The sequence below is a fragment of the Meriones unguiculatus genome, chromosome 15 (genome assembly GCF_030254825.1).
Source record: "Meriones unguiculatus strain TT.TT164.6M chromosome 15, Bangor_MerUng_6.1, whole genome shotgun sequence".
Taxonomy (NCBI): domain Eukaryota; kingdom Metazoa; phylum Chordata; class Mammalia; order Rodentia; family Muridae; genus Meriones; species Meriones unguiculatus.
Genome location: NC_083362.1, coordinates 12,848,133 through 12,875,816, shown reverse-complemented (window position 1 = coordinate 12,875,816; position 27,684 = coordinate 12,848,133). Strand labels below are relative to the sequence as shown.

Sequence of the window (27,684 nt, the reverse complement as noted above, 5' to 3'; positions counted from 1 at the left end):
GCTCTCTCAGACATAGCCCTCCAAGTAGCACGTCTGCAATCCTCGAAGCATCTCCGTTAGTGATCCCCTTGCTGTCTGTCACCCGAACAGAGTTAAAAAAGAGAAGGCATTTAAAAGGCATCTTTTGAAAGACTCCTGGGCTACAGTAAGTGGGTCTGTGAAATGTGAGCAGAGACAAGTCTGTGCAGAATGAAACACGCAGCAAGTACCATCTATTTTGAGAATAGGCATAGGCATCTCCTGGTGTCCTCAACAGTCTTCATCGCGTCCCACTTCTGCCCATCTGTAGATGAGTCCCCTCCTTCTCGTCTTTCAATATGTCAGAAGCAGAGCTTAGCCCAGGACAGCCTCTGCCTTGCCCATCTTTATCCTTACATTCAGTGGGTTTCTATGTCATTGTTTTCTTTAAGAACCTCCAGATTGAGCAAACTCTAAGTACCAGTGGTTGTTCTTCCAGAACATGTGTCAACTCTTCCTTCTGTTTCCGGGCAGACTTCCCTGCCATCCGTCTGTGTCCTGCTGTGTCCCTCCAGTGCTGCTCACAGCTGGGGCTTCGAGGACCAGCTTCCAGAACCTTGTCACTGTACTTTCCCACCTCACAATCCATACTCAGTTCCTGGAAACCCAGTGAGCTCAGTCCTGCTTCAGGAGTCTGAACTTGTACCCTCCCTTGGCACAGAAGCAAGAAAGAGCAGCTGCAATGAAAACAGTTTCATGAGCATTGTTCTTCACCAAGATTTTCTTTATTTAAATAAGCAGTGCATATAGTAGGCTACATACTTACAGAGCTTGGCTCCATATTAAACATTTAATACATATATTTTCCTATTTTAATGATCCTACGCCTCTTGCATGTATCATTTACCATGCATAATAATGGACCATGATAAACCCTTCACACCCATTAGTGTTATTTTTATATTTATTTCTTTGAGGAAGAGTCTCTCTCTTGTCCAGATTGGCCATTGTCTTGTGATCCATTTGCCTCAGTCTCCAAAGTTCTGGAATTGTGGATGGGTGGTAACCCATCTGGCAAAAACTATGAAGTGTTGGGTCTTTGCCACACTGTTTACACACACCTAACCCAGCATGAAGTGTACAGTGTCATTCTGCAATACATGCAGTCTGCAGCTTCATTGTCTCCTGATCCTAGATTCAATTAACATTGAGCACTTCCAATGTGCTTAGTTCAATGCTTAGTTGTGTAATGGTTTCATTTGGCTCTTGTAGATGCCAGTGTATATGTGTACATGTGTATGTGAAATGTACACACTTTCCTTTTAAAAACATGCTGGCAGGAAACTTTGAAATCATTTTTTTTTCTGACAAGAAGTCAAGGCTTTCTGTATCTCTTTTTTTTCCTTGTGATTTATAAATTATGGATCTTCCCAATAAAAAAAAAATTATCCAGATGGCCAGTTCTTCACATAGCGCTCTGCTCCATGCAGAGAACGAACGTGTCTGTTTCTGAAGAATCCCCTCTACCACATGTTCTGCTCTTGAGGCGGCTCCATGTGTGAGGATGAAAAATTTAAAGCACGAAACAGCTTAATTTCCCTAAGAGCATCCAAATGGTGCTACTCATTCTCAACAATGCCCAAGATGACTAGGAATACATCAGCGTTGTCACTTACCAGTCAGCAAGGCAACTACCATGTGAAAAGCTCTCTGCCAGGCGTCTCCTCATTTTTATTTTCTTGCATATTTGGGAAAATGTCTTTCCCAAGAAATCGGTTGATATATTTCTTAAAACCCAGTCCCTGGGATCAAGCTGTCGGCACTTAGATCCTGTCTGTATAATTCTCCAGCTCTGTGATCTGAAATGACTTAGGTCCTCTGTGCTTCGGTCTTGAAGAGAGATAATTCCTACCTTTTCTTTTTCTCTCTTTTCAAGACGGGATTTCATCCTGTAGACCAGGCTTGCATAAAACTCACCATGTTGCACAGGTTAGCCTTAAACCGACAGAAATCCCCCTGCCTCAGCTTCTCAAGGGCTTAGATTACAGGTGTCAGCCAGAATGTCCAACTTGCCATTTTCTTTCTCCTTTTTTTTCCTTGCTGAGGTGCTGGGCATTGAACCCAGGGAATCAAGACTGCAAGGGAAGCATGGTCCACTGAGCTATAACTATATTGTAGCTTGCAGTTTAGTGTCTTGGTGGGATTCCTGAGTGAACGAGTAGGTCTCTGTTTCTTGAGCATTTGATTCTTTCCCTTTTGTTTGTTTTGTTCAAGTGTGAGGTTTAGGTTTTTTTAACTTTATTTTTTATCAATTATTTTTATTAATTACAGTTTATTCACTTTGTATCCCCCCTGTACTTCCCTCCCTCCAATCCCACCCACCCTCTTCCCCACCTGTGTCCCTCTCCCAGTCCACTGAAAAGGGAAGTTCTCCTCCCCTTCCCTCTGATCCTAGTCTATCAGATCTCATCTGGAGTGGCTGCATTTTCTTCTTCTGTGGCCTGGTAAGGCTGCACCCCCTTAGGGGGAGGTGATCAAAGAGCAGGCCAATCAGTTCATATCAGAGACAGTCTCTGTCCCCATTACTATGGAGTCTACTTGGATACTGAACTGCCATTGGCTACCTTTGTGCAGGGTTCCAGGCCATCTCTATGAGTGGTCCTTGGCTGAAGTATCAGTTTCAGAAAAGAACCCTGTGCTGAGACTTTTAGGATCTGTTGCTGTCCTTGTGGAGCTCCTGTCCTCTCCAAGTCTTAATATCTCCACTTCTTTCATAAGATTCCCTGTACTCTGGCCAAGGTTTGGCTATGAGTCTCATCATCTGCCTTGATACCCTGCAGAGTAGAGCCTTTCAGAGGCCCTCTGTGGTAGACTCCTGTCCTGTTCCCTGTTTTCTCCCTCCTCTGATGTCCATCCTCTTTGCCTTTCAAAATGGGGATTGAGCATCTTAGCCAGAGTCCTCCTTCCTGATTAGCTTCTTTAGGTGTACAGATTTTAGCTTGTTTATCCTATATTATATGTCTAATATCCACTTATGAGTGAGTATATACCTTGTGTGTCTTTCTGCTTCTGGGATACCTCACTCAGGATGATCTTTTCCAGATCCCACCATTTACCTGCAAATTTCATGATTTCCTTGTTTTTAATCACTGAGTGATATTCCATTGTGTAGAATTACTACAATTTCTGTATCCATTTCTCAACTGAGGGGTATCTGGGCTGTTTCCAGCTTCTGGCTATTACAAATAAAGCTGCTACAAACATGGTTGAGCAGATGTCCTTGTTGTATACTTGAGCATCTTTTGAATACATGCCTAGCAGTAGTATAGCTGGATCTTGAGGAAGCATTATTCCTGTCTGAGAAAGTGCCAGATTAATTTCCAAAGTGGTTGTACAAGTTTACATTCCCACCAGCAGTGGAGGAAGTTTCCCCTTTTTCCAACACCTATCTAGCATGTCTTGTCACTTGAATTATTCATCTTGGCCATTCTGATGGGTGTAAGGTGAAATCTCAGGGTCATTTTGATTTATATTTCCCTGATGACTAAGGATGTTGAGCATTTCTTTAAGTGTTTCGTTGCCATTTGATATTCCTCTATTGACAATTCTCTGTTTAGCTCTGTACTCCATTTTTTAATTGGATTACTTGATTTGTTGCTGTTTAACTTCTTGAGTTCTTTATATATTCTGGATATTAGCCCTCTGTCAGATATAGGATTGGTGAAGATCCTTTCCCAGTCAATAGGCTGTCGTTTTGTTCTGACAACAGTGTCTTTTGCTTTACAGAAGCTTTTCAGTTTCATGAGGTCCCATTTATTGATTGTTGCTCTTAGGGCCTGTGCTGTTGGTGTTCTGTTCAGGAAGTTGTCTCCTGTGCCAATGAATTCTAGGCTTTTCCCCACTTTTTCTTCTAACCAATTTAATTTGTCTGGTTTTATGTTGAGGTCTTTGATCCACTTGGACTTTAGTTTTGTGCAGGGTGATAAGTATGGATCTATTTGCATTTTTCTACATGTAGACATCCAGTTAGACCAGCACCATGCTGTCTTTTTTCCATTGTATGGTTTTGGTATCTTTGTCAAAAATCAGGTATCCTTAAGTGTGTGGGTTTATTTCTGGGTCTTCTATTCAGTTCCACTGATCCACCATTCTGTTTCTATGCCAGTACCATGCAGTTTTTATTACTGTTGCTCTATAGTACAGCTTGAGATCAGGGATGGAGATACCTCCAGAAGATCTTTTATTATGGAGGATGGTTCTAGCAATTCTGGGTTTCTTGCTATTCCATATGAAGTTGAGAATTTTTCTTTCCAGGTCTGTAAAGAATTGTGTTGGTAATTTGATGGGAATTGCATTGAATCTGTAGATTGTTTTTGGTAAGATGGCCATTTTTACTATGTTAATCCTGCCAAGCCATGAGCATGGGAGATGGTTCCATCTTCTGATATCTTCTTCTAATTCTTTCTTCAGAGTTAGTTTGTTTAAAATGCATTTTATTATTATCCCTTAGAAGCTTGTTTGTTTTCTCATGAATGACAGAAAAGGTATAGGTCCAGATGAGAAGGGAGGTGTGGAAGAACTGGGAAGAACAGAGAAAGTAGAAATCAGTATATATTAATGTGAGAAAAGTATTCTATTTTCCATAAAAGGAATAAAAAAGAAAGACATCCTTCCCAGGGATATTGGGAGAATTAACTGGGATCAGTTAATTTAGAAAGAACTTCAATAAGTCTGCGGTACATAGAAATACTGTGAAAATATAAAATGTTTGATATTAGACTAAAAAACTTACTTTTATACCATTTTCTTTAATTTTAAGACCCACAATTAATAGAAATGAAAACATCGACATATATACTTTAGGATAAATTCATTGTCTTTTATAAAACATAGTCGTATGTTCTCAATAACATAGTTTGTCTAAGTAACATTTAGAATAATTTGTGGTGAAAAAAAGTAATATTGATAACATTCTCTGAAAATAAGTATTTATCTGTATTAGAATTTGCATTGGTAAGCCAACTATGCAATATTACATGGCGTTTTTTTTCTTAAGGCTGTTGTTAAATATCTCCCTTCAAGATTTAATGAAAGATTTCTAATTTACCTCTTATTGCTAATAAAGACAATATTGTTTTATACACATTAGGTCTTAGGATACATTTGCCTTTGGCATGTTAACTAATTTAGAAATAATATAATCAACAATCAACCTCTTTAAATGGAATCTGCCTCTACATCTCAAACTTTTAAATGCGCTTTTCTCTTGTAGGAAGACCGCTTAACTGGATAACTTCACTGGTAATAAAAGTTTAAGCATACAACAAAAAGCTGTTTGTTAGAGGCATGCTGCCCTAGGGAGATAGAAATCATTCTCTTATATAACTGGGTATTTGTCCTATTGAGAAGCAGCTCTTCATTTTCTCTTCTGCCAGTTTCTGCCAGTCACCATCCAGCTCTCTGCTTATTACACATGGAACAGGAATTATGCAGTTTCTATTCTTCAGCAATTGACTTGTTTCTCCTGGCGCACTGTTCTTGAAGTTCATCCATGCTGTCCCTTTTGGCAGGCTCCTTCATTTTATAATGCTACAAATTTTTAAAACAGAATTAAAAAAAATCATAGAAACTTGGGAAGCAAAGGCAAGAAGATGACAAATGGGATTGTTATGTTGTGTTTGTTGATGATAGCCAACCTACAGGGTATGTCAGCTCTAGAGTGGAGACGGCACTATGAGCTTTCAGTGATGTTCTGTGGCTCAACAGGACTCACAGCAAATTGCTTGTGGAGGTGAGGGGAAGCCAGCAGGACCTCTGCAAACCCTCTTGAGTTTGTGAGTGTTTGAGAACACTTACCTCAGGCAGGTGAAGGATGAGCTGGTTTCCCTTTTCTCTTTTCAGCACCCAAATAACACTCCTCACCGTAGCAGGTAGGTTTGCCAAGATAATTATGAATATTAGCATTTAATATTACAGGTGAGGTACTTAGTACCAACATGCAAACTTATGCATACCAAATGGCAATAATTTCATTTAAATTTGATCATGTTGAATTTAAAGTCTTCCAGCAGATGGAATTATTTCATTAGACTACATTGCTGAAATGTATACATTTAATTTATAGGTAATTTTTTAAATTATGCTTGATGCATTTTTTGAGTTAATTTACCAGGTACTTTTTAGACCACTGCTCTTGAAACATAGTTTCTCTTCTAGGTGATATTTTATCTTTAAATTTTCATGATCATAAAAATATATATGTATGAAAAAGAGAAAACATACCTTAAAGATCTTCAAAAAACTAAACATATTTCCAGCCAGAGTAGACCAATTTAAAAATACATTTGCAAACTTAACTATAAAAAAATTACTTTGCCATGATCATACTTTTTTACTAAAATACTATACAATTAAAAGGATGGAAACAACTTGTATATTATAACAAAAATGTTCCTAGTAATAACAGAAATGCAAAACTTGTTTTGATTGAATTAATAATGTAGCATGTTAATCACTTCATTTGTTTAATTTCCCGCTTAATGTTAACTGTGTAGATAGGGTCCTGGTAGGATATTTTTAAACCACAGATCCTATTCATCAGATCATCTCCCTGAATAAATTACACAAATTGCTTATTCAGTACATTAAGCTGATTGCAGTATAAATTCTCTAAAGGCCATTAGTGTGGGTAGTTAGCATACTATCTCATTCCTTAAGTCCAATTTACACCTTTGAAGTTTCTAGTAACCACACACTAAATGCTTTAAGGGAACATCATCCCTGTGTCTCCCTCTCCATCCCCCTCTCCACACACCACTCTTCACTTGAGGTATATTTCCTTCCCTGTCTGGTTTACTGAACATACGACCTACAACAGAACTCAGAAAACATTCTGGTACAAGCTCAGTCAAAGTATATCTCCTAAAGCAATTAAATGATGCATCTTGAGCTTGGATTTTTGATATTAAAACAGACATTGATGAAATGACTGAGCTGCAAGCTACCATGAAAAAGAAGTAGAGATTGAAATTAATGTTCCTCTCTTTCTGTACACTATGTTAAAAATTCATTTTCTTGATTTGTATTCTTCTAGTCTTTATAGATTTCAAACTTGTGAATATTTCTTAAATCCAGTCAGGAGCCCACTAGACTGAATTATGATAGGGAGCCGACTTTTGGAGGGGCGGCTGGCCCCCCAGTTCTAAGCAGAGCCTTTGTTACTTCATCAGGGTGAGTACAGATGCCAGAAGTGATTAAGCTTCCTGTTTCTAAATGACAGAGGTCATTATTTGGAAGCAGTTATCTAGAAGGGCTAGATAGAGGAACTGCAAAGAGGAGAGCAAATATAGGCTGACCTCGGAGACAGCGATGAAGAGATTGAGATGAGAGAAAGGACAGTTTCTGTGCTGTTGAGACATGTGACGCCTCATTGGATAACGTCTCTCATTTATCTGAGAGATAGGAGTACATGTGTAAAATGTGCCACCTCTGGTCTATGCTATCAGTCTGGGAACTGATGTTTGCTGGTGTGGTGAGTAGTAGGGCTCTCAATCTTGGTAAATTCACACCTATTGATACTGGTTTGTAGAAAATTTATTCCACTGAAGAAGATCGGTAGTTCAAACAACAATATTGTGCCACTCACACTCATGAAATTTGTAAGGGGTGTCCAGTTTAGAGTGCCGAGATCATTCTGATGTAACCAGACCTTGGTTTTGAGGGTGATGGAGATGGACATGGCTTGGTCAGGTGGTGTGCTTCAGGATGAAGGGGTCACTGATGCCAGATGAAACGATTGCTACTTGAATCTAAGTGTCCTCCCTTAGTTACTTTTTGTTGCGGTGATAAAAACCAAGACCAAGAGCAACCTGAGGAGGAAAGAGTTTGGTTTATTTTACAACTCCCAGGTCACATGCCATCACTGGGGGAAGCCAGGGCAGGGACTCAAGGAAGGAACCTAGAGGCAGGAACAGAAGCAAAGATCATGCAGGAGCGCCCTCCCTGGCTTGTGCTCACCCAGCATCCTTACACAGCTCAGTTAACAACCAGAAAAAAATGCCTTACAGAAATGACCGCAGGCTGATCTGATGGAGGCAATGCTTTACTTGAGATTTCTCTCAAGTGTGTCCTCAGAATTTCCAAAATAGTTCTACCACATGGTACATAATCCTACAATACTTTCTAGTTTCTAGGGGAGAAAAAAATCTTAAAATTAAAAACTCTTGTTTGATTTGTACTGATAATTACAAAGACATTTATGTGGACTCATTTGTTTTTTGCGTACCCCTTGATAGTTCCACATAAACTATCATTTTATAGATGTGCAAATAAAAATCAGAAAGGTAGAATAACACACTCTCAGTGTTCGATAGTAATTAGCTTTAATATAGTTTCTCTAATGCTTTAGTCCATGCTTTTTATCACCATATTGAACTGATTATATGCTTGATTTAATTAGTAACTCTCATCTACCTTCCAAACTGGCCATTTTCATGAGTTCATAAGATCTGGGAGGACTTCACAGAAAAATTTAAGAACCAAGAGTTTTTCATTCAACTCGTTAAGCCCTATACATATTTATATTTCTTTTGAACTCCAGTGATAAAACTTTCAGAATTTTTTTTTATTTTTTTACTTTGTATGCCGTACATTATCTGGGGTTTGAAATAAATAACAGCTATGGGATGGGTGAATGTTGGCTGTGTTGTTTTAGGAATAAATTTTTTAAAGCTATTGAATTTAAAGAAAACTGACTCTGAGATTCAAGACTCTAAAAAACATAGATAAATCTGTCACTATCTTTATACATACACATATGTGTATACATATATATTATGAGAGATGTTTTTTTATTTTAATGTGTGAGAACAATAAATTATGTTACATTTTTAGTAGTTAAAATCAAGTGATGACATTTCCTAGTCTAGTCAAATGTGTATCATTTGTACTAACTCCTAATCTTCATAAAAGTAAAGTGAGCCTCAATTTAAGTCAGATGTTAGCTCTTAGAAGTTTTTTATGAAGAATTTTATAGCTATAATATAGTTTCAGTGATTTGTATTTCAATATATATCCTATCCTTGCTGCCATTTTTCTAAGAAGTTAATATTTTCTTAAGAAAAAAAGATGTTTACTTATCAGCCTTATAACACTGGGTAAGATTAGACAACTCATATTAAAGGTGGTTCAGTCTGGGGAGAGTTCTCTGTATTTCTAATTTAAAAGCGATAAGGACATACTGGGAAATACCACCAGAGCAAGGTACCCCTTCCTCACATACTAGACACAACTGCACTGATCATTAGGAACCTCTACAGGAGCCTGCTCTCAGGACAAGGCTCTGCCATCTCCAAAACAGACGATAACTCAGCCTACATCTTCCTCCTTCTTTCTGGTTTTCATTGTAGAGCCTTTCTCTGCCAACTCTCAGGGATCCCATTTGTGATTTGGTAGAGGCAGCCATTCAGTGCTTGCCAGTGGCCTTTGGTTCTGAGAGGCAAAGGCCCTCACCTTCCATTTTAAAAAGTTTTCTCATCTGCCTCCATGCAGTGAATTTAGACTCAAACCTCTCAGCTAGGGGTATGGCTTTCAGCATTCTTTTTTCTCTCTCTGGAAGAGAAACGAATGATACAGTTTAGTAAGTTAAGTGCCTCATTAAAACAACACAAAGAATTAGAACTCATGGTTGCATTTGGGGCCAAACCCCTTGAAACCTAGCTGTGTGTCTGATTCCGGGCTTGATAGGGCAGATTCCTGCCTCTCCAGCCCTCATGGGAGCTGCTTGCCTATTTCAGGCCACTTTACTTCTAAGGAGGAGAAGGAAGGCTATCAAGGACTTGACGCTTCCCACAATTCTGCTGACTACTAGGTTGTTATTTATGTTTTGAAGGGCAGCTCTCAGGGGGCTCCGCCATCCTCACCGTTTGTTGTTTGTACTCCTTCCATTTCTTTCCATGCTGTCATAAAAAGCAAAATAAACACTTGGAAAGTAGAGGGAACTTGGTTCGTAGAGATTGTGAGGGGAGGGAGAAGATGGCCCCTTAGCCTCACCCAGCCCCCAGCCATCCTGAGACTATAGCTACACTTTAAATTGGAGGCTGCCACCATGTAAGTTGTGACTTATTTATGGCTTCTAAGGTCCCAACTTCCCATTTCCAGGACCTGACAGGGAATGGCTCATTATCTTTAGCAGAGTGACAGTCAGAAACAGGAACAAAATTCAATTCTCAGAGATGAAATAATGATTGCACAGACATTGGTGGTGTGGGGTGATACTTCCTGGTTATCAGAACCAGAGGACTCTGAGCTTACAGCCAGCAGAGTCCATACTCTACAAATTGAAGCCAAGCGCGAGAGTCTAGGATGCTTATCAGGATCTCAGCTAGTCGGGAGAGGACACAATGGGATTCAGCCCTTGGAAAATAAGAAGATGGCATGAGGGAAGTGAATCTGTGCCTCCTGGATGAGTTCAGAAGACATGGGTCGAGACCACAGAAGAGCATTTTGAGGAAAGTGGGATCACAATGCGCCACAAGGGTAGGACACCAAGATTCCAGCCACAGCCGCAGACCAGACATTCTGAAACAAAGACAGAGGCTGATGTTGACTTAGGAGGAAGCAGATCCTAGGAGACTGACAGAGTCTGAGAGCAGAGCAAACACGCAGATGCCAGGGTTCCGGAACTGTCTGCTGCTGCTGAGCGTTAGGCCTGTAAAATCTGAAGATGGGGCTTGGAGAATTGCCCCTGGCCTCCTGTCATCGAGTGGGTCCTGGAACAAGGGAAACCAAAAAAGCCTTGGGGATGAAGTGGCCCTGAGGAAGAGGGAAGGATGACAGAGAAGCAGAGGGGTCTCCCAGGCGGACACCAAATGCAGGGATTCGGCCTCAGCTTCCCTGAGCAGCTTCCTCCCACACACTGACCTCATTGAAACACAGAGGCCTAGCTGCCTTCAGAGTGCTGCTCTGAAAACACCCACAGTGTGTGTTTCTGCTCACCTCCAGATGCTAAAATCTAGTCTTACAGAGTCTCAACACAAATCTACCACGTGTTACTGTGATCAGTGATATCTCATAGTATTGGCATTGTGAGTTGCTAATGGTGTTTGTTTCCTTTCATTGTGAGGTAAAAAGGATCTGTCCAAAAATCAGAATATCCTGCTTGCTGCAGTTGTCTTTTAGCTTTGGGCTTGCTTAGCTTGCATTTTCTCAGCTGGGGCTCCCCGGGTCAAGTTGACATAAAACTAGCCAGCCCAGAAATTTTCAATGTTTGCTGTTGTTGTTGTTTTCCTTTTAGAGTCATATTTCCCCAGTATTTAGTTACTGTACAGATGCAAAGATAAGTTTGCAGTGGTTGATGCCTCTTTAAGAGCTGGGTTTTTGTTTTTGCTTGTTTGTTTGTTTGTTTTAATGTGACTAGGCTGTAGAACCATCTGTGCTCTTAAACACACACCTGCTTGCCTATAGGCAGGAGTGAAGGTGAGCGGTTGTGAGTGACAGGCCGGCATCAGCAAGTTTCTGCTCTTGCATTGACTAATCTTCTGCAGAGAATACAGGCTGTCACTGTGTCACAACACTGACATGCTCCCAGGAGATTCATGGCCTTGCTTCTGAGGCTCAAAACGATGCAAACAATTGTGTCTGAAAGCCCCAACTCCCCACTTCCTTTCTGCTTTCTTTCATCTTTCATCGGTATCGGCTCTTAAATTCTCCACCAGGCCTTTCCTCTGCAAAGTATGTTTTTGTCATTTAATAGATTCTTTTGAACCTCACAGTCTGTATCATTAGGATCTAGGTCCTCACATGCCTTGCCTGGATGAGTCAGAAACTATTTTGTTCTAGTGGTGCTCCAGCGATTCTGTTTGGTTTTGAATTCCTTATGACCCCAGAAGTAAAGAGGGTGAGAATGACATCAGCACATAGGCAAATGATGAATGACTGCATGAGCCTGCGCCGATTAGTGATGGAAGGTAGAGGAGAACAACCTTTCTTCCAGTACCAGGACAACTGAAAAGGTGGCTCCTTGTTAGCTGTCTCTGTCCAAACTGGACCAACAAGCCAGAGAGGTGGGAACAGGGCGCTGTGCAACAATGGGCATCAGGAGTCATTAAAGTGGTGATAGGACGCTGAACATTACATAAATGCATGGCCTCCATCATTGAAGCCTCGGAATGGGAGGCTGTGCTAGATGGGCATCAGTGATTCTGAGTAGCAGCTGTTTGGAGTAGCAGCTTCTTCTGTGTAGCAGGGGAGGGGAGAGAATGTCTCAGTCTCTGTGGTGAATGTAAGGCCTTCCAGCCCTTCTCTACAGAAAAACTTTCACAGGTCTCCAGTGGTGCGCCCAACAGGCCTCTGGAGCTCTACACCACTGCAAAGGGCGCTTCGTCTCGGGCCACTGTGATTTCCCAGCCGTTAAGCTGCTCCCTGGAATAATGCTGTGTCAGCATCCCCAGCATCTCAGCACAAGAATCACGCCACACGATTTTTGAAGTCCTTTGAGAATCTCATACAGTGTTTCCATCATATTTTTTTTTTCCATCACCTCCCTCCAGATCCCTATCTGCTTCTCTACACATCTGATTTCTTGGTCATGCCTGATACCATCTGATCTATGCCACGGTTTCTCAACATGACTAACTGAGAAGGTTCTGCCCCTACCCACCTCCAGGACTCGTCACTTAGTAACTGGGGGACCTCTTAAGAGAGTGCAGAGAATGAGAGAGTTGCTTATGTTGCGTGAACCCGTTGAGTAGCAATACTACTACGTGCGGAACTGCGGCACTGTGACAGCCTATGACACGCGCTCAGCAAGCATGCTTATTTTTATTCTGCCTTGTGTTTGCTGCCATGAGTGCTAGATTTGTACCCTAAAGTGTTATACCCCTGGCCATTACTCATTTATGGGCTTCCTTGCATTGTTATATATAGTGTATTACTAGAATCAATAACTAAAAGGATAGGCCAATAGGCCAGCACTAATTGGTATCACTTAAAATTGTGCATGTATCGGGCCCTCCCGTCTGCTGCAGAGGCTGTTGGTCAACCGCGACACCGCGATACTGACACAGCTCTACCTTGCCACACTGGGCCAGGCCGGTGCTCTGACCATTCCACCCCTGATTCTAGAGGCCAGCTCCAGACAGAGCTGGCCACTGACATCCTCCTGGAGTGAGCACGCTTACGGACCCTTCTGGAAACTTGCTTTGGTCTATAATTTAGCTATCATCTGTTCCCAATGAGCTTGTTTTGTATCATAAAGACAGACATAGTGAAGAGGGAGTGCATGCCTGAAAAAGCCGGCTATCTCTGCATCAATGCACTTGGCCGTGGTCTCCTCCAGATGTAGCCTCTTCTGACACTGCGGGGGCCATAGAAGTCACTGTCTAATGGACCTTAATGTGAGACTGTGAGGACGTCTGTCTTACAAGGTGTGTGTGTGCATGTGTACTTGTGTGCATGTGTGCATTCACACATGTGCATGTGTGTATGTTTGTGTATGCATATTTGCCCACATGTGTATACACGTGTGTATGTGCACTCTTGTGTGTGTGCATAGGCAGACATGTGTATGTGCATGTGTGCACGTGTGTGCATGTGTGTATGTGTGTGTTTTGTCGATCACAGCAAGTCTTACGACTTGGCCCTGCTTTTCTCTCGTTCCACTCTGAGCCCGAGACAAGGAGCACCTTCCCCAATGGTGCTCTAGAATCTCCGTGGTATGTTCACCTTCCCTGGCAGTAGCTACTTAGTAGCCGGTTAAGAACAAGTGTTTGAAGGCCTTGGAGAGACAGGACATGTGCACAGAAATGTAAAAGCCTGACCAGCCAGGTCATGTGCCCCTAGCTGACCCTTCCACCAAGAGCCAACGTTGTGAGTCTAGGACTCAGCTTGACACTGATGAGGATCGAGAAGATGTTTCCAGGCCACCCGGGCTGTGGCCTCCCTAGCCACCTAGGAGCGTCCCCATCAGCCTCAATAGCAATCCTCCTGAACACATCCAGGAGGCTTGAGCAGAGAAGGCAGCCATAGTGTTTCTGAACACGTGGCACCTGAGCACGGAAGGCCTCGCGTCCTCCGGGACTGGCTGAGGTTCTCAGCTATGCCAGCTTGGGGGGCACGGGCAGCTAACAAGGGTTTGAATGCTGGCGAGCGCAGGCTGAGGAAAGCCGTGTGTGACACCCTCGCTGCGCCGCGGGAAGCACATCTGGGCGCTCTTCTTAGGTCTGCGGGTTTCCAAAGTCACAACTGCTGCATCTGTCCGGGAATCTGTCTTCAATGCTCTGCTTTGATGCCCTCCTTGAACTGGAGACTGCCTTTCTCAAAAGGCGGTGCAGGAGGAAACCGTCAGCGATTACGCACGTGGAAGAAGGAAGCCTCTCGCTTTGAAACATTAAACGTACGTCTAGTCTGATGACAAGGCACCCTGGTTTGGCGGTGAATTAACAGCTGTGTTTCTCTTTTTCCCTGCACTAGTGCTTTTGGATGCCCATATTCAGACATGAACTTGAAACGGGAGGCCCTGCTTCAGGATCGCCCGAGAGAACAAACACAGACAAATCTGGAATCAGAGTCTTCCCATGCCACGTCAGAAAACCTCTGTAATTTGAATTTCAACGGAAAATGTGAAAAAGCAAACAGTCAGTCCAGGTAAGAAACTTGGGAAACTTGAACCAGAATAGAGAACCATATGGAATTCAAATAGAAGAAATTTATTTCTGGTATTAGTTCCTTAAATTTCGCCAAGGTAATGCCACTGGACAGTGTTATATTTATTTTCTCATAGAGTTAACTGGCTCCTTCCTCAAATATTTGAAGTTACCTCTTCAATGTACAAATTGTATGTGAGCAGCAGATAGTATGTCTCATAAGTACAATCCTAAAAGGTTCCCCTGTGTCTTGCAAGCATTTGTTTGTTTGTTTGTTTGTTTGCTTGCTTGTTTGTTTTGTTCCTTGGACTCATTTCACCAGTGAAGTCTTTTGGCACGAGCTGAGAATTTACATCTGCTGAGTCACGTTAGGGTTTCCTCTCAGATCTGTTACTTCTCTGTGTCGCCCTTAATTCACACCTGCCTGAGATACAAGTTCTGAATCTCCTCGCTCTCTGTTCTAACTCAATGGTCACACATTGCTTCTCCTCTCCTAAATATAAACCTATGATTTTCAGTAGCCATTTTCAATGTTGATTTTTGCAAGCATTTGCTGAGATGCTTCAAATGCAACCTTATATTTGATATTCTTAGAATGCAAACAAGCAGTCTACCATCTTTTGCTTTGAAGCACCTCATCCACCTACCAGGAAGTGCAAACACAGTGAAATCAAACATTCAGTATGACTGGGAGCCAGACAAACACCAAAGTGCAAAAGGCTCCAGAGTGAAGTGACAACTGGCGTGTTTTCCAAACCCACATCAAGGGTCCTATCCAGACCTTGAGACCTCTACACTGTCTGCAGATGATAGCAGAGGCTACTCCCAGCCTTATACTTCAGAACCACTCTTTCCGGGAATTTATCACATGAGTTCCCTTACTCCCACTTTGCTTAATCACACCCCGAGTCCCCAAGGTGCACATGTTCATTGGGAGAACTGGACTCGGCAGATACTGGACTATAGATTTATTCTATTCTATTTTTACGCCAATGGTTAGAACATGTGGAGGGATTTTTTTTTTTTTTTTTTTTGTTAAAGAGCGGTTTTAATTTCAATGGTTCGGCACACAATTGCAACGCAGCCTCCTCTTAGTGGCATGATTCCCTTCCATGTGCACACGCTTGCCTCTATTTTTGTAGCTACGTCTTGCATTTTCGTTATTTACTGCACACCCACTCTGCTGTTGAAACTTCACAGGCTCTGGTTGTTCCTTCCTTCTGGTCACACCCACACTGTTTACAACTCTAAGGAGCTGAGAGCGTGTGTGTTCTTTCTTTGTCCTGATTGAAAAAGGCTTTGGTTTTATCCTTTTCTTTTTCTTTTCATTTTTTTAAAACTGTTTTCTCCAAGAACATTATTTAGTCCAAAGTCATAGAAACAAGCTCACCCGTGTGCTTTCTTCCTTTCTGCTGCATTCTGTTCTATTTGTTCCAAGTGACCAAGTGACGATCCAGCCATTCTCTTGTGTAAATATTTTAGATGTTAATATTCAGTGCCATGAGCCACAGACACTAAGCAGGTCTTTGAACTGCGTTTAAAAGGTATTATACCATCCCAGATTTTAGCTGAGCCATTTTCCCCCCAGCAAACACAGATATCTTGTCACCCCATCTCAAATTCCGCACAGGGATTTTCCTCCTCTGGTGTTTTATTGAGAGCTATGCTATCTCTGAGGGGCTTCACAGGAAAGTCTAACAAGTAGAACAGTTAGTACAAAGAGCAGAAGAACGTCAGCTAATGACTGAATACAAAAGTCTCAGGTGACCCTATTTTATCCGGTTCTGTTCTGTGTACGCTCAGAACTGTCTACGTAGCTTCAGGAAGTGGGGGTGCACGGTGCCCACCCTGAATCGTCCTCTTGCTGTCAGATTTCAAGTCCTTGCACATCAGGCGTCCATCCAAGCAGCATTTGCTTCCACAGAGTTGCCATCACAGTCACACCCACTTTCAACTTGCGCCTGTTTCTAATCCTGTTCGTGCTTGTGAGTGTGATGTCCAGACTCTGGGGGGGGGGGGAAGATCAGGGAAACCAACACTAATGACACACATGATACACGGGCTAACTGTGTGAAAGACAGAAAATACAGCTCCACTCCCTTCCTTGTTTCCTCCCTGAAGCTGCCGTTGCTCTAACCAAATCTTTGAAATCACAAGATCGACTGCACGCTACCGGCACATCTGACTTCCAAGTGTTTTCTCTGCCCTGAGCTCTGCCCAGGATTCTGTCATCTTAAACAAACTTGGTCCCCATAGCATCGCCAGACTTCTTACACTTTAAATGGAAATGCTACATCAACACACACATGTATACATACATATACATATTATATACATATATATAATATATACACATAAATAACCGTATATATACATATATGTACACATATATACATATATGTATACCATGAATATACTATTACTTAGTCTAACAACACAAAAATAAGTAATATAAACATTTTTTTAAAACTAAGACATATATATATGTGTATATATATATATGTGTGTACATATATATTAGTCTTGGCAGTGAGGACACTAGTAGCAAATTTATGACTCTATTATTTGCCTTCATAGTAGAAAGTCTATTTATGGTTACTTTTTTATTAAAGGCCCACATCTTAAAACCAAGTAGGAGATATATAACATGTCTGTAAGATTTACTTGTAAAAAGTCATATATTCATGTTTTTTTAAACTTCAAAACTCAGACTCACAATATCATAATTGTGTGGCAACTCTTGAAAGTACATATTTCGTTTATACGAAATGGATATTCTTGTTTTAGTTTAATAAAATGCTTATTTGGGTGTTGCCGGACTAAGTAATGGTATATTCGTGGTGCATTAAGTGGAGACACATTGCTTCGTATGAGTTTTTCACTTAGCAGTGTGCTGCCTGGATGAAAGAAAGCACCTTTAATGCACTTGGCGGTTTACAGCTTCTTACAATGCGGTGCTTTAGGCACAGTGGAGACTTGTCCTCATGGCACTGCTGTTTGTGGTGAGGAGGCTGTATCTAGGGAGGAGAGGCCTCCTGGCTGCTGATCTGGCACCCAGACCTAAGCCGTCTGATTGCAGCCAGCATATTGCTGTCTGGTGGCCTAAAAACATAGGATATATCACTGATCGCCATCATCTTAATATTAAAATCTCCCACTCCCTTTGTGTTAAATAACTCGTATTGTTTCATTTTGTTAATTTTATCTTATTGCTATGAAAACCCTGGCTGCATATTTTTCTCACTCTGATTTTATCACACTGATAACTGAAGGTTCAGGAAGTTTATGCAATGTGTTCAAACTGACACAGATAATCAATTCAGTAGAGAGGCTGGGAGTTGAATACAGAAATGCCTGATTTTAAAACCTACGCATGTTCAATTACATTCAGCCCAGGAGAGGAAAGACAGGGTGAGGTTTGAGAAGACCTGGCTGGGTACTGTGGCTGTTTTATTATTCTAGCTATGAGGTTTAGGGTCCAATCTGATACATTTTAAAAACGTGCTTTATAAAAATATTTTCAAACATAAAACACATTTTAAAAGCATAGTTTTAATCTTATTTTATAAAAACAAAACAATTCCTGTGGTGAGATTCTTAGCAAGTGACCCTCAGGGCTCCTATAGTACCAAATTCCCCACCTTTAACATGTTTCACTATAACATATAAGTGGCGTGGCCATAAAATCAGAACCATTAAATGTCTTCATGGTAAACAGAATTCCTATGGAATGCAGCTGCCTTGTCTGCTAGCTCTTTGTTTCAATTCAGAGGAAAGAATTTTTTTTTCTCACCTAAGTGTTCTTTGATAACTCCTTTTTCTCCCCAAAGCAGCATTCAACATATTAAATTTACCCAATTGATAGCTTCACCATGGACTGAAATTTCTGTCATTTTTTATCCAGTGCTACTGTTACTTTTTTAATTTAAGAGGCTGAGCAAATGCCATGTTGTTTTCCCTAATGTCTGCCATCTCGTTCATTTATACTCTCCTCCGAGGTCTGTGTGGATAATAGAAATGAGCTGCAAAAATTGCGATAATCAGAGCAAACGGCACATAATGGAATTATCTCTTAATGATCCCGCTAATAAATCACCCTCCCATGAACCAGCTAGTTTCTTTCCATCTCTCAAATTAGCTGTAACATAAAACACCTTCCATGGGCTTGTTCCCCAAAATATAACAATGTTAGTCTTCCTCATGTTGGCCTTCTGTGTTCTTCAGTGGATTTTCTTTCATCCACCAGGCTTCCCTCTTGCTTGGGACCACTTGTGGGTGCCCCCTTTCACCCTGTCATCACCAGTCACTGCGATGCTTGGACCTTGGCATCCGGCATCCATCACTACCCTCCGCCCCAGGTTCCTCTGTGCTCAGTTTCTTCCTTGCCCGTGGCTCAGCTGTCTCCAGCTTTCTCGGCTGTTCTCCCCAATGTGGGAACCTCAGCAGAAGACACTATGTTTTATGTCCCTGTGTCTCTGACACCTAGATCACTGTCTGGTACTTAGCAGGCACTCGGCAAGCGAAAGCAATTTAACGGCCAACATGTGCCCAAGGATTGGGGGCCTTGAGAGGTAGAGTTGGGGAAGAGGCAGCTTCTCTCCTGCCCTGCATCACCCTTGAGTAGCTCATGCTTGTGTCAACATGTGCCTGTTTGGTGTTTTCCTACATGTGCCTTTCATTCTGCATAAAGCACTATATATGCCAGGTGGGAGAACTGATGTTCCAGACTTCAGGCTTTGCTTCATTACCATCTTATGGTATAGGTTCTTTAGTGCATCTGAGTTCACCGAGTTGGTCACTGACATGCTCTTCCGAGAGTCTCCTCTGCTTTAATGGAGGCAAATGTGAGAGCTCATATATAACAATTTGAATTGGCACAATATATATCTATATATATATGTATGTATGTATGTACATACACACACATACAGTTGCTACACGCACACACCTGCTGCCTGGACTGACATTTGGCAGAGACTCTTGAAGCAATAATTCTATATCTATTTTTTTAAAACTACTTTTATGCAATTTGCTGACTTTAAAACCTTACAATCGGCCTAGTTACAGTTCTCTGTGTAACAATCATCTTGGGACCAGCAGGAACTTAGATCTCCATTTACTTGGTTAGAAAGAAAACTCAGCATCTGTAACTAAATTAAGCCCCTTAATCAAGGAATTCATGATCACCAACTTCTTCAATGTAGGGATGAGGAAACCAAAGCAAATTACCGTGCCTCCTCATTAACACTGCTGCTGGCAATTCTGCTGTGTGCCTTCCCCTCGGACCTCTGCTCACTCTTCTACACCATGGACTAATCAGTGTTAAAACACTATCGGAACTAAATCAGGTTCTCTTCTATAGATGGCTCAATAGCACTTACCTTGCTAACTGTGGGACCCCAGCCACAGCTGGATCCTGAAATTAAAGCTATCCATTCATTCCCTCATCATTTGTTCTTTCCAAAAACATCTGGGATGGAGCCTTCAAACTGTAGTGGTACAGATGTGAACAAAACATCAGCAAAGTCATGTTGTTGTTCTCTTCGTTAGTAATAAGAAAATCATCCTAGCTGGTCAGTGGCAGGACAGGAGGAAGTTAAGGTAGGGGGTCTAGTCACTGTGGACCGGGCAGTGAGCGTGTGGGTGAGGGATGCCGCAAAGAGGTGGTTCAGTGCTGTCGCTGCAGTGAAGAGCAGAGACGAAGAAAGGGAGAGGAAGGGGTCAGGATCGTGACAAGTGGTGTGAGAAAGTCACCTGGGGGAACAAGGGATATTGCCAAAAGTGTACTTCTCAGCTCCCTACAACAGAGTCCTCAAGCCTTGGGCATTAGGAGACACCAAGGAGGGAGAAAGCAGAAGGCCCTGCTGACTATGCAGATCTAAGATGAACTAAGCCGTCAGCCGAGGTGCTGTGGAAGGATTCAACCCTCACGGGGTCCCTGGTCCTGGTCCTTTAGCAGCTGTTGGGCAGCAAACCTCAGTCCTGCTGAATGTCTCACAGTGCCCAGCGAAGTTCTCAGTGAGGTCGTGAAAGAGCTATTTTCTGGGCTGATTCCTATCAAGCAGTTTCTAATTTATTGTGAATCTCTGGATCACCAGTGCCCTGCCTTGGCCGGGGCTCCTAGTGATTAAATTCTACAGGACATTGGGTTCTAAGGGCAGCACAGTTCCTTGTGTAAAGCAGACATTAGTGTTCTTGGACCTCAGAAAAGTAAAGCCACTAGCAGGCATTTTTCCTCATCTCTATACCTGATCTGACTTTAAAAAAATCATTTGCTGTTTTTTTGCATAGTAAACTAGAGACAGGTAACCTGATTTTCTTATTACAAAAGCATTACTTGTTTACCAGAGGAAAATTAGACAATATAGATAAGCAAAATTAAAACATATAATGATATACTTATTATACATTATAATATTACAATATATAATATTTGATATATAAATTTATAATTATAATATAGTTATAATTAAACTGTAATGAGAGATGTGTGAGCAGTTAAGAGTGCTGGCTGCTCCTCTAGAGGATGCAGGTTCAATGCTATCACTTACATGATGGCTCACAATAGTTCCAGGGCGCCTGATGCCTTCTGTCCTGTACAGGAAGCAGGCACACACATGGCACACAGGATAAGCATGCAAAGCCAAACACCGATACACATGAAATAAAAAGCAAATGCATAAAACATTAAAACATAAAATATTAATAATCCACTTCTACCCAGCAGCCTAACTGGTATAGACTAAAGAGAATTATTAAAAGTCAGACATTTCTCATTCCAATTCTGTTCTTCATCTCTGCAAACTCAAGTTACTTATGCTAACACCCGTGCCTCTTCAATGTCTACATCTTCATACAAGTATGTCGTGGAACCTCCCTCTTTACTAACTTTATATTAAATGGGTTTAATCTGCAACAATTCTTATATTTAAGAATTTCTTATGAGGTTCTTGGGATGTAGCTAATGTGGTGAAGTGACTGATGCACACATTTGAGGAACCTGAGTACAGGCGCCCAGGACCCACATAAAAGTCTAGAGTAATAGTACACCTGCAGCCCAGCTGTAATACACCTGCAGACCAGCTTTAGTATACCTGCAATCCCAGGTTTGAGATGTGGAGACCACTGGATGCTTGTAACTTAATCAGCCAACCTAGGCATTCTGTAAGCTCCAAGTTAAGTAAACAACTCTCCTCTCTCTCTCTCTCTCACACACACACATACACACGCATATACACACACCAAAGAATGCATCAGAAGCACATCCATTCAGTGTGTCATATTTTTAACAGCCGCATCATATTCTGTACATGATTATATTTGTCCATTCAGCCTATTTCTCTACTGATAGGAACTTTACCATGTTTCCCCCAGTAAACGTACCACAGAGAACATTTCACACATGCTTTTCTTTAGCAGGTACTTCATACTAACATATTTCTAAAGGTTTGATTATTGTTTATTTATAAATCAAACATATAGAAAAAAATCCTTTAACAGCACGGGCTCCTGGGTCATGTCATGGTCCCGTAAATGAGTAAGTTGGTGTCAACCTTACAGACACATGAAACCATGCAAAACGACTACATTCTTTAGTATTTGTTCCTGACTCCACCTCTCCCCCGAATCACACTCCATCTCCGGTTCTTCCCACCTGGCCTTCCACAGGACTGTGCCCCTTCCTGCAAACTCCTGCCCCCCTGTGTCTCCAGTAAGGAGCTTTCATTTAAGCCCATCTTCTGAAACATTGATGTAGTCACACACACAGACACACACACAGGCAGAGAGAGACAGAGAGAGAGAGACAGAGAGACAGAGAGAGATTATACTGCTCAGCCCCTATGCCCCTTCCTTACCTGCCCATCCATCTCAGTCATTTTCCTGGCAGTGCACAGGCCCTTATGCCCTGACAGCTCATCTGTCTGTCTGCCATTTGGTGGGATGATCCATCTTGACAGAATGCAGTCTGAAGGCAGGAAAATCTGAAAGAACGTTGCTTAAACTTGCAGAATTTACCTAAAAATAAGCTTCCGTCATGGGCACTTCGCGCAGGCTAGCTTCATGGGCTGCTTTCCTTGCTTCTAGAAAAATGGTCAGCAAACGTTTCTCTGAAGAACCAGATACTAAATAATGTGAGTTTGGTCTATCTTGAACTCTTGACTCAGCCATTGTCATGAGAGTAGCCATGGGCAGGAAGTGGGCCAATAACTATGGCTGTGTTCTGTTTAAATCCGGCTTGCCAGACATGGTAGAAATTGCCTTGTGGACTATTGATTGCCAGCTCCTATCCTAAAACCGTCTGGTGTAGCTTCACTCGCCTGAGTTACATTCAGATTCTAGTCCCATGCCTTTTTCAACAAAGATGGAGGATCAACTCCTGCCTCTGCTGAGGTAGGCCTCTAGTCTAAGGGCTGGAACCTCATGAGTGTGGAAATAGTGTCCACTAATACTGCCCCACCTGGAGGACACAGAGTAGTGGTAGATGTTGTCTCCTTTAGAGAGATACAGGGGGATGAGGGCTGGAGAGATGGCTCAGCCATTAAAGGCTAGGCTCACAGCCAAAAACACAGCTGAGATTTCAGCAGCACAGACTGCAGAGGGATTCTATAAGAGGGCTTCCTATAATTCATAGTGCCGTAAAATTTATAAAACGGAGGTCAACATCCCCAAAGATGTCCAAAAACAGGCGAGCAGAGCTCAAGTTGTTCTTTTCCCGCATCTTCTTGAGCACAGGGGTTGGTGACATGCAGCACCCCACGCTACCCATCAGACACTCACCGCCTAAAGCTTAAACCCTCTCCACAGTTCACACTCCTTGTTAGAGGAATGTGAATGAATCCTGATGCAACAGCGATGCACAGGAAACCTAAAGAACATAAAATGAATTGAGCTGTTAAACTAGTCCGGAGCATGAGGCTAAAGAACGCACGGCATTCTGAATAGTGCTCTTAGGATGTATTGTTTTGCTAATTGCACAGACCAATCCACTTGGACATGCTGACTTTCCACATCACAGATTGGACTCCAAGTGTTCAAAGATCCGCTTGGTGTCACAGATCAAGGAAATGGGCCACAGGCATGAAGCAGGGGTTTCAGCACCTACTGTCTTCTTCCTGCACTTTAGCAGAACATCCCGAGATAAGGCCTCCATTCAAACTTTTTCTTGTTCTTTTGAGTAAAAGAAAAACAACAACTAGATACCTGTGTAAAGAGCAGAGCATACTTGTGCTTGACACACATGTCCACACAAACTATAGATATTCCAATTTATCCATACGCAATTTGGATTTCCAAGTAGAGTTTTGGCAGCTGAGTCATTTTCTTCACCGGTTCTTTCATGACCAACCCGCAGGCCTGCCAGTGAGGACAAAATAAAACCATTAAGTGCAGTAAGAAAATATGTGTGCAAGGCAAATTGTTATAAGTTTATTAAAATCAAAAGCACATGCAGATAAATTAATCGTAGCAAGTTTTGCCTACCTAAAATCAATTAGCAAGTAATTAGAAGCCCTGGAGAAGTTTCATTTCGAAAACTTCTGTCTTTGTTATGAAGCGGGAACCTCAATTTTTAATGAAGTACCGTGATGAAAGAGTTACAAAATTAGCCTTCACTGTATTCTGCAACATTGCAAAAGTTAATTAATTCTCTGACATTCAGCAAGGCAACTAAATGACTTTATACACTTACTTGAGCACAGTGTCTGTAATCTTCTGGTTGAGATAATAGGTGCCAAAGTTGGGAATTGTGCCTATTACTTACCCTGTACCACCCGGTTACCCACTGTCCCAGACTGCATCTCCTCAGAGCCTGAAGAGAGTTCTCCGGGATGAGAGGTGGTAAAGGCTTTTAAGTTTGTTTTCAAAGTCAGAGTTTCTGAACAAAGGTTCGTGTTTCCTTTAAATCTTAGACTCAAGAAACATTCTAATGAGACTGTGCAGCAGAACACCTGCTAATTCGCTGTCGTTTGCCCCGTGGTTTCTATTTAAATTTGTGCTGCTATCGTGATTTATTCTTACCTCACAGGATAATGAATCCAGATTTTATTTCTGTTCTTTGCCAGACTTGTACAGCAGGCAAAGTGTTTGAAAATCAAAGGAAAAGAAGATATTGACTTGGATAATCTCTTCAGAGGTAAACAATAAAATAAAATAAAAAACAAATGAACAACAAAAAACCCAAATCAAACCAAACCAAACCAAACCAAACAAACAAAAACCCCAATGGTACCGAAGGCAGAGAACCAGCTCTTGCTTTTTTGTTGTGGACAATGTCCTATCTGTCTGTCTGGTTTCATCAGTCTGGTAGGGAATGTTGCCAAGAACCTGAACCAAAGTCATGGCACATGGTGTGCTACTGACCCTGGGAATAACAAGTTCTGTTACGTCAAAGCCCCTGTCTTAGTTTTCTCATTTTTAAAGGTGAAAAGGCCTCTGCCATCTCTGCAGTCTTCTTTCTGTCAGGGAAGAGCCGGTCTTGTGGAAGTCAGCATTTACAGCGTGCTCTCTGCTTCTCCAGTGGCCACTTAATGCAGCCAGGAAAGTCACTGTGGTGGACAAATTGGATGGCAGGAAAATACACATTATTATTAGGTCAGGCGGAAAGTTACTGGGAAGAGAGCTTGATGTCATAGATGAGAAGTTTCTAGGGGAGGAGACTGGAGAGAGGAACATAGTGTTTTAACTTCCGTGTTGCCCCCCAGTGACGGCTCCGTGCAGGCAGAATGCGAAGCTGCCACCTGTGACAGCCACCTAAGGCCTTCCTTCAGCTGCCCTGTCTTGGCGCTGATATCTTGATCTAGCCAGATGATACCATGAACACGTATCACTTGCAGTTAGGATGCTATATCTTCAGCCACTGTGATCCTTAACCTGTTAGGTCCCAGAAACACGGTAGGAGATCTGTTGGTGAATTTTCTGCTGAATTGAGGAGGAGATTAACACAACCGGATAATACTGTAGTTTACCTGCACTGCAGTCTCCTGAGTTATCTTAGTTATCTTACGATTAAAAGCGGCTGGGTGGACACCGAACAAAGGGCAGAGATGGCCAAGAGTGAAACTTCTCTCTTTGGATGGGACAAAGCGTAGCCTGGGGTTGCAAGGACTGTACATTTCCATGTAAGTCACAAAGACTCGGGGTCTTTTCCTGAGAAAACGGGGGGCAATTAAGGTCCTTGCCTTTCATTATGCAGCCACACAGTTCTCAGAAGAATTCCTGTATAATATAAGCAGAGCTAAGCCTTGCTTTAAATAAGTAATGGATATTTTAGAAACTGCTCCAAATGTTCTCATCCATTTCACCAAGCCTTCATTTCTGTAAGCAGCATGTTTTGGAACCACATAAGAAACCTTAAAAAAAAAAAGTGTTGGTGTTTTAATTCATATTTTGACACTTTTGAAATTTTCTGCAGAGAGTAATTATGTAGATGTTCCTGTTAAAACAGATACACAGTTTTGTGCTTCACATAGTAAGAGTAGTGATAAGCCTCAACCTGACCAGAATAGAAAATATCTCTGGCAGAAAGGCATTTGCATAATGAGAAAGATGAGTCTCCTCCAGCTCGCTTGGCGTGCGCTTGTGCTTTTCTGCACCATTTGTAAGAAGCTTATGCCCGTATGTTTTTATTCTTTGCTTGTATCCACCGCACTCTAGCTCAACCGTGTTCGCTTCCCCTTGGGGAAGGTCTGCCTCGCATTAGGGCATTGATGTCACGGGCTGTGGGTGGGTGGGATGCACTTGTCTGTCAGCCTCGCGGAAATGCATCCAGGGGCCTGTCCTACGGCAGCAGAACATACAGGCTGTGCTCACGTTCTAGCCTACTGTGTTCTCAGATGGCACTTCCTGCGTCCAGCCGGCCTTCTTCGCCATTATAATTAAGTTCATTTGCTCTGCCTCTGGCCTATATGGGACAAAACAGTAAAACTAATTGTTACCCCATGAGATTAAATAATTGTCTAATGCCCTTACGTTGTTAAGCCTATACTATGAGATTAACTTGCAGTTCTTCATCTTTTTCCCCCCTCTTCAAAATTTTGTTGTGTACATTTGGATCAATGCCTGTTTTCATTTATTAATAGTTTCTTGGGGGCTTGTTTGTTTTTTTAAGGAAAACGAGCTGAAATGTGTTCTCATTTACTCCGTGACGGGAAGGCGTAAACACTGGGTCTTTTTATAGGTTGTGTGCAGTATGTGAGTACAGCTTCTGATTTTCATTTCACAGATGTGTTTTCAAATTTGACTAGTGACCATCTTGACTTCCCAAAGCACTTCATTTGCAATAAGGAAGATTGTCATATATTTATGGCTATTTTCAAAGCTCCCGTTTTATCATTAATTATAGGGTTTTTTTAATATTTAAATAATTTGGAACATCTTTCATATATAAGTATATATTTACATATATATATATACACGAAATTTGTGACAGAATATACTTTGCTTTCTAATAGCACACATTTGTTGAAGGAAGCATGGTCATGCCACAGGTATATTGATATATCGATGGACTGTAAGGCGCAGTCTGCCTCACCAGTCTTTACCACGTAGTACACCAGAAGAGGCAATGCTGTTTCATGCCATCTGTAAGTGGAGCCATGCATGGGCATGGTGGTGATGGTCAGACATGCGTCCCTTCCTCAGGAGGGAGTTGGGCATCTGGTACTGTTCTGGCTTTTACCTTTGCCCAGCGAATGGTTCTCACAGGGCAGAAGATACTCCTTCAGTACAGCTGCACGGAGCTGTTATGGTGTGTGACAGTAAAGTTCACCTGCTTGTCTATGTCGTTATATCTGAGAGAGGAGAGTGGCAGCGTAGCCTCCTGTTACCTCAGACCTCACAGGGCTACCACATTGCACCATGCTGGGATCACTTTGGGATCTTTGAAACGGTAGCTAATTAGCTGTTTCTCTTTATGTGTCTATCATCTGTACCTAGATCATCTGCAACCGAAATATAACTAGTTCTCATTTCATCAACCCAGCAGGTTTTTTATTATTATTATTACTAGTTACATTTTATTAACTCTGTATCCCAGCTGTATCCCACTCCCTAATTCCCTCCCTCCCTCATCTCCTCCCTGCCCCTT

The 27,684-nt window shown here is 41.9% G+C and overlaps 1 protein-coding gene and 1 long non-coding RNA gene across 3 annotated transcripts in view; one reads left to right on the top strand and one right to left on the bottom strand.

Annotated features, from left to right (window-relative positions):
* Nucleotides 1-27,684, top strand: part of L3mbtl4 (L3MBTL histone methyl-lysine binding protein 4) — a 438,827-nt gene that overhangs the window by 299,815 nt on the left and 111,328 nt on the right. Inside the window, exons 15-16 of one of the 2 annotated variants that reach the window (XM_060368214.1) lie at nucleotides 14,428-14,601; nucleotides 24,662-24,732. In XM_060368214.1, the coding sequence (XP_060224197.1) occupies nucleotides 14,428-14,601; nucleotides 24,662-24,732 (245 nt within the window). The remainder of the gene's footprint in view (nucleotides 1-14,427; nucleotides 14,602-24,661; nucleotides 24,733-27,684) is intronic. The other variant, XR_009586410.1, reaches the window with a different exon arrangement.
* LOC132648048 (uncharacterized) lies at nucleotides 22,161-24,497 on the bottom strand. Its single transcript, XR_009586411.1, has 3 exons — nucleotides 24,289-24,497; nucleotides 23,802-23,954; nucleotides 22,161-23,718 (listed from the first exon to the last, which is right to left on the bottom strand). It is a non-coding gene; the product is annotated as an uncharacterized LOC132648048 (long non-coding RNA).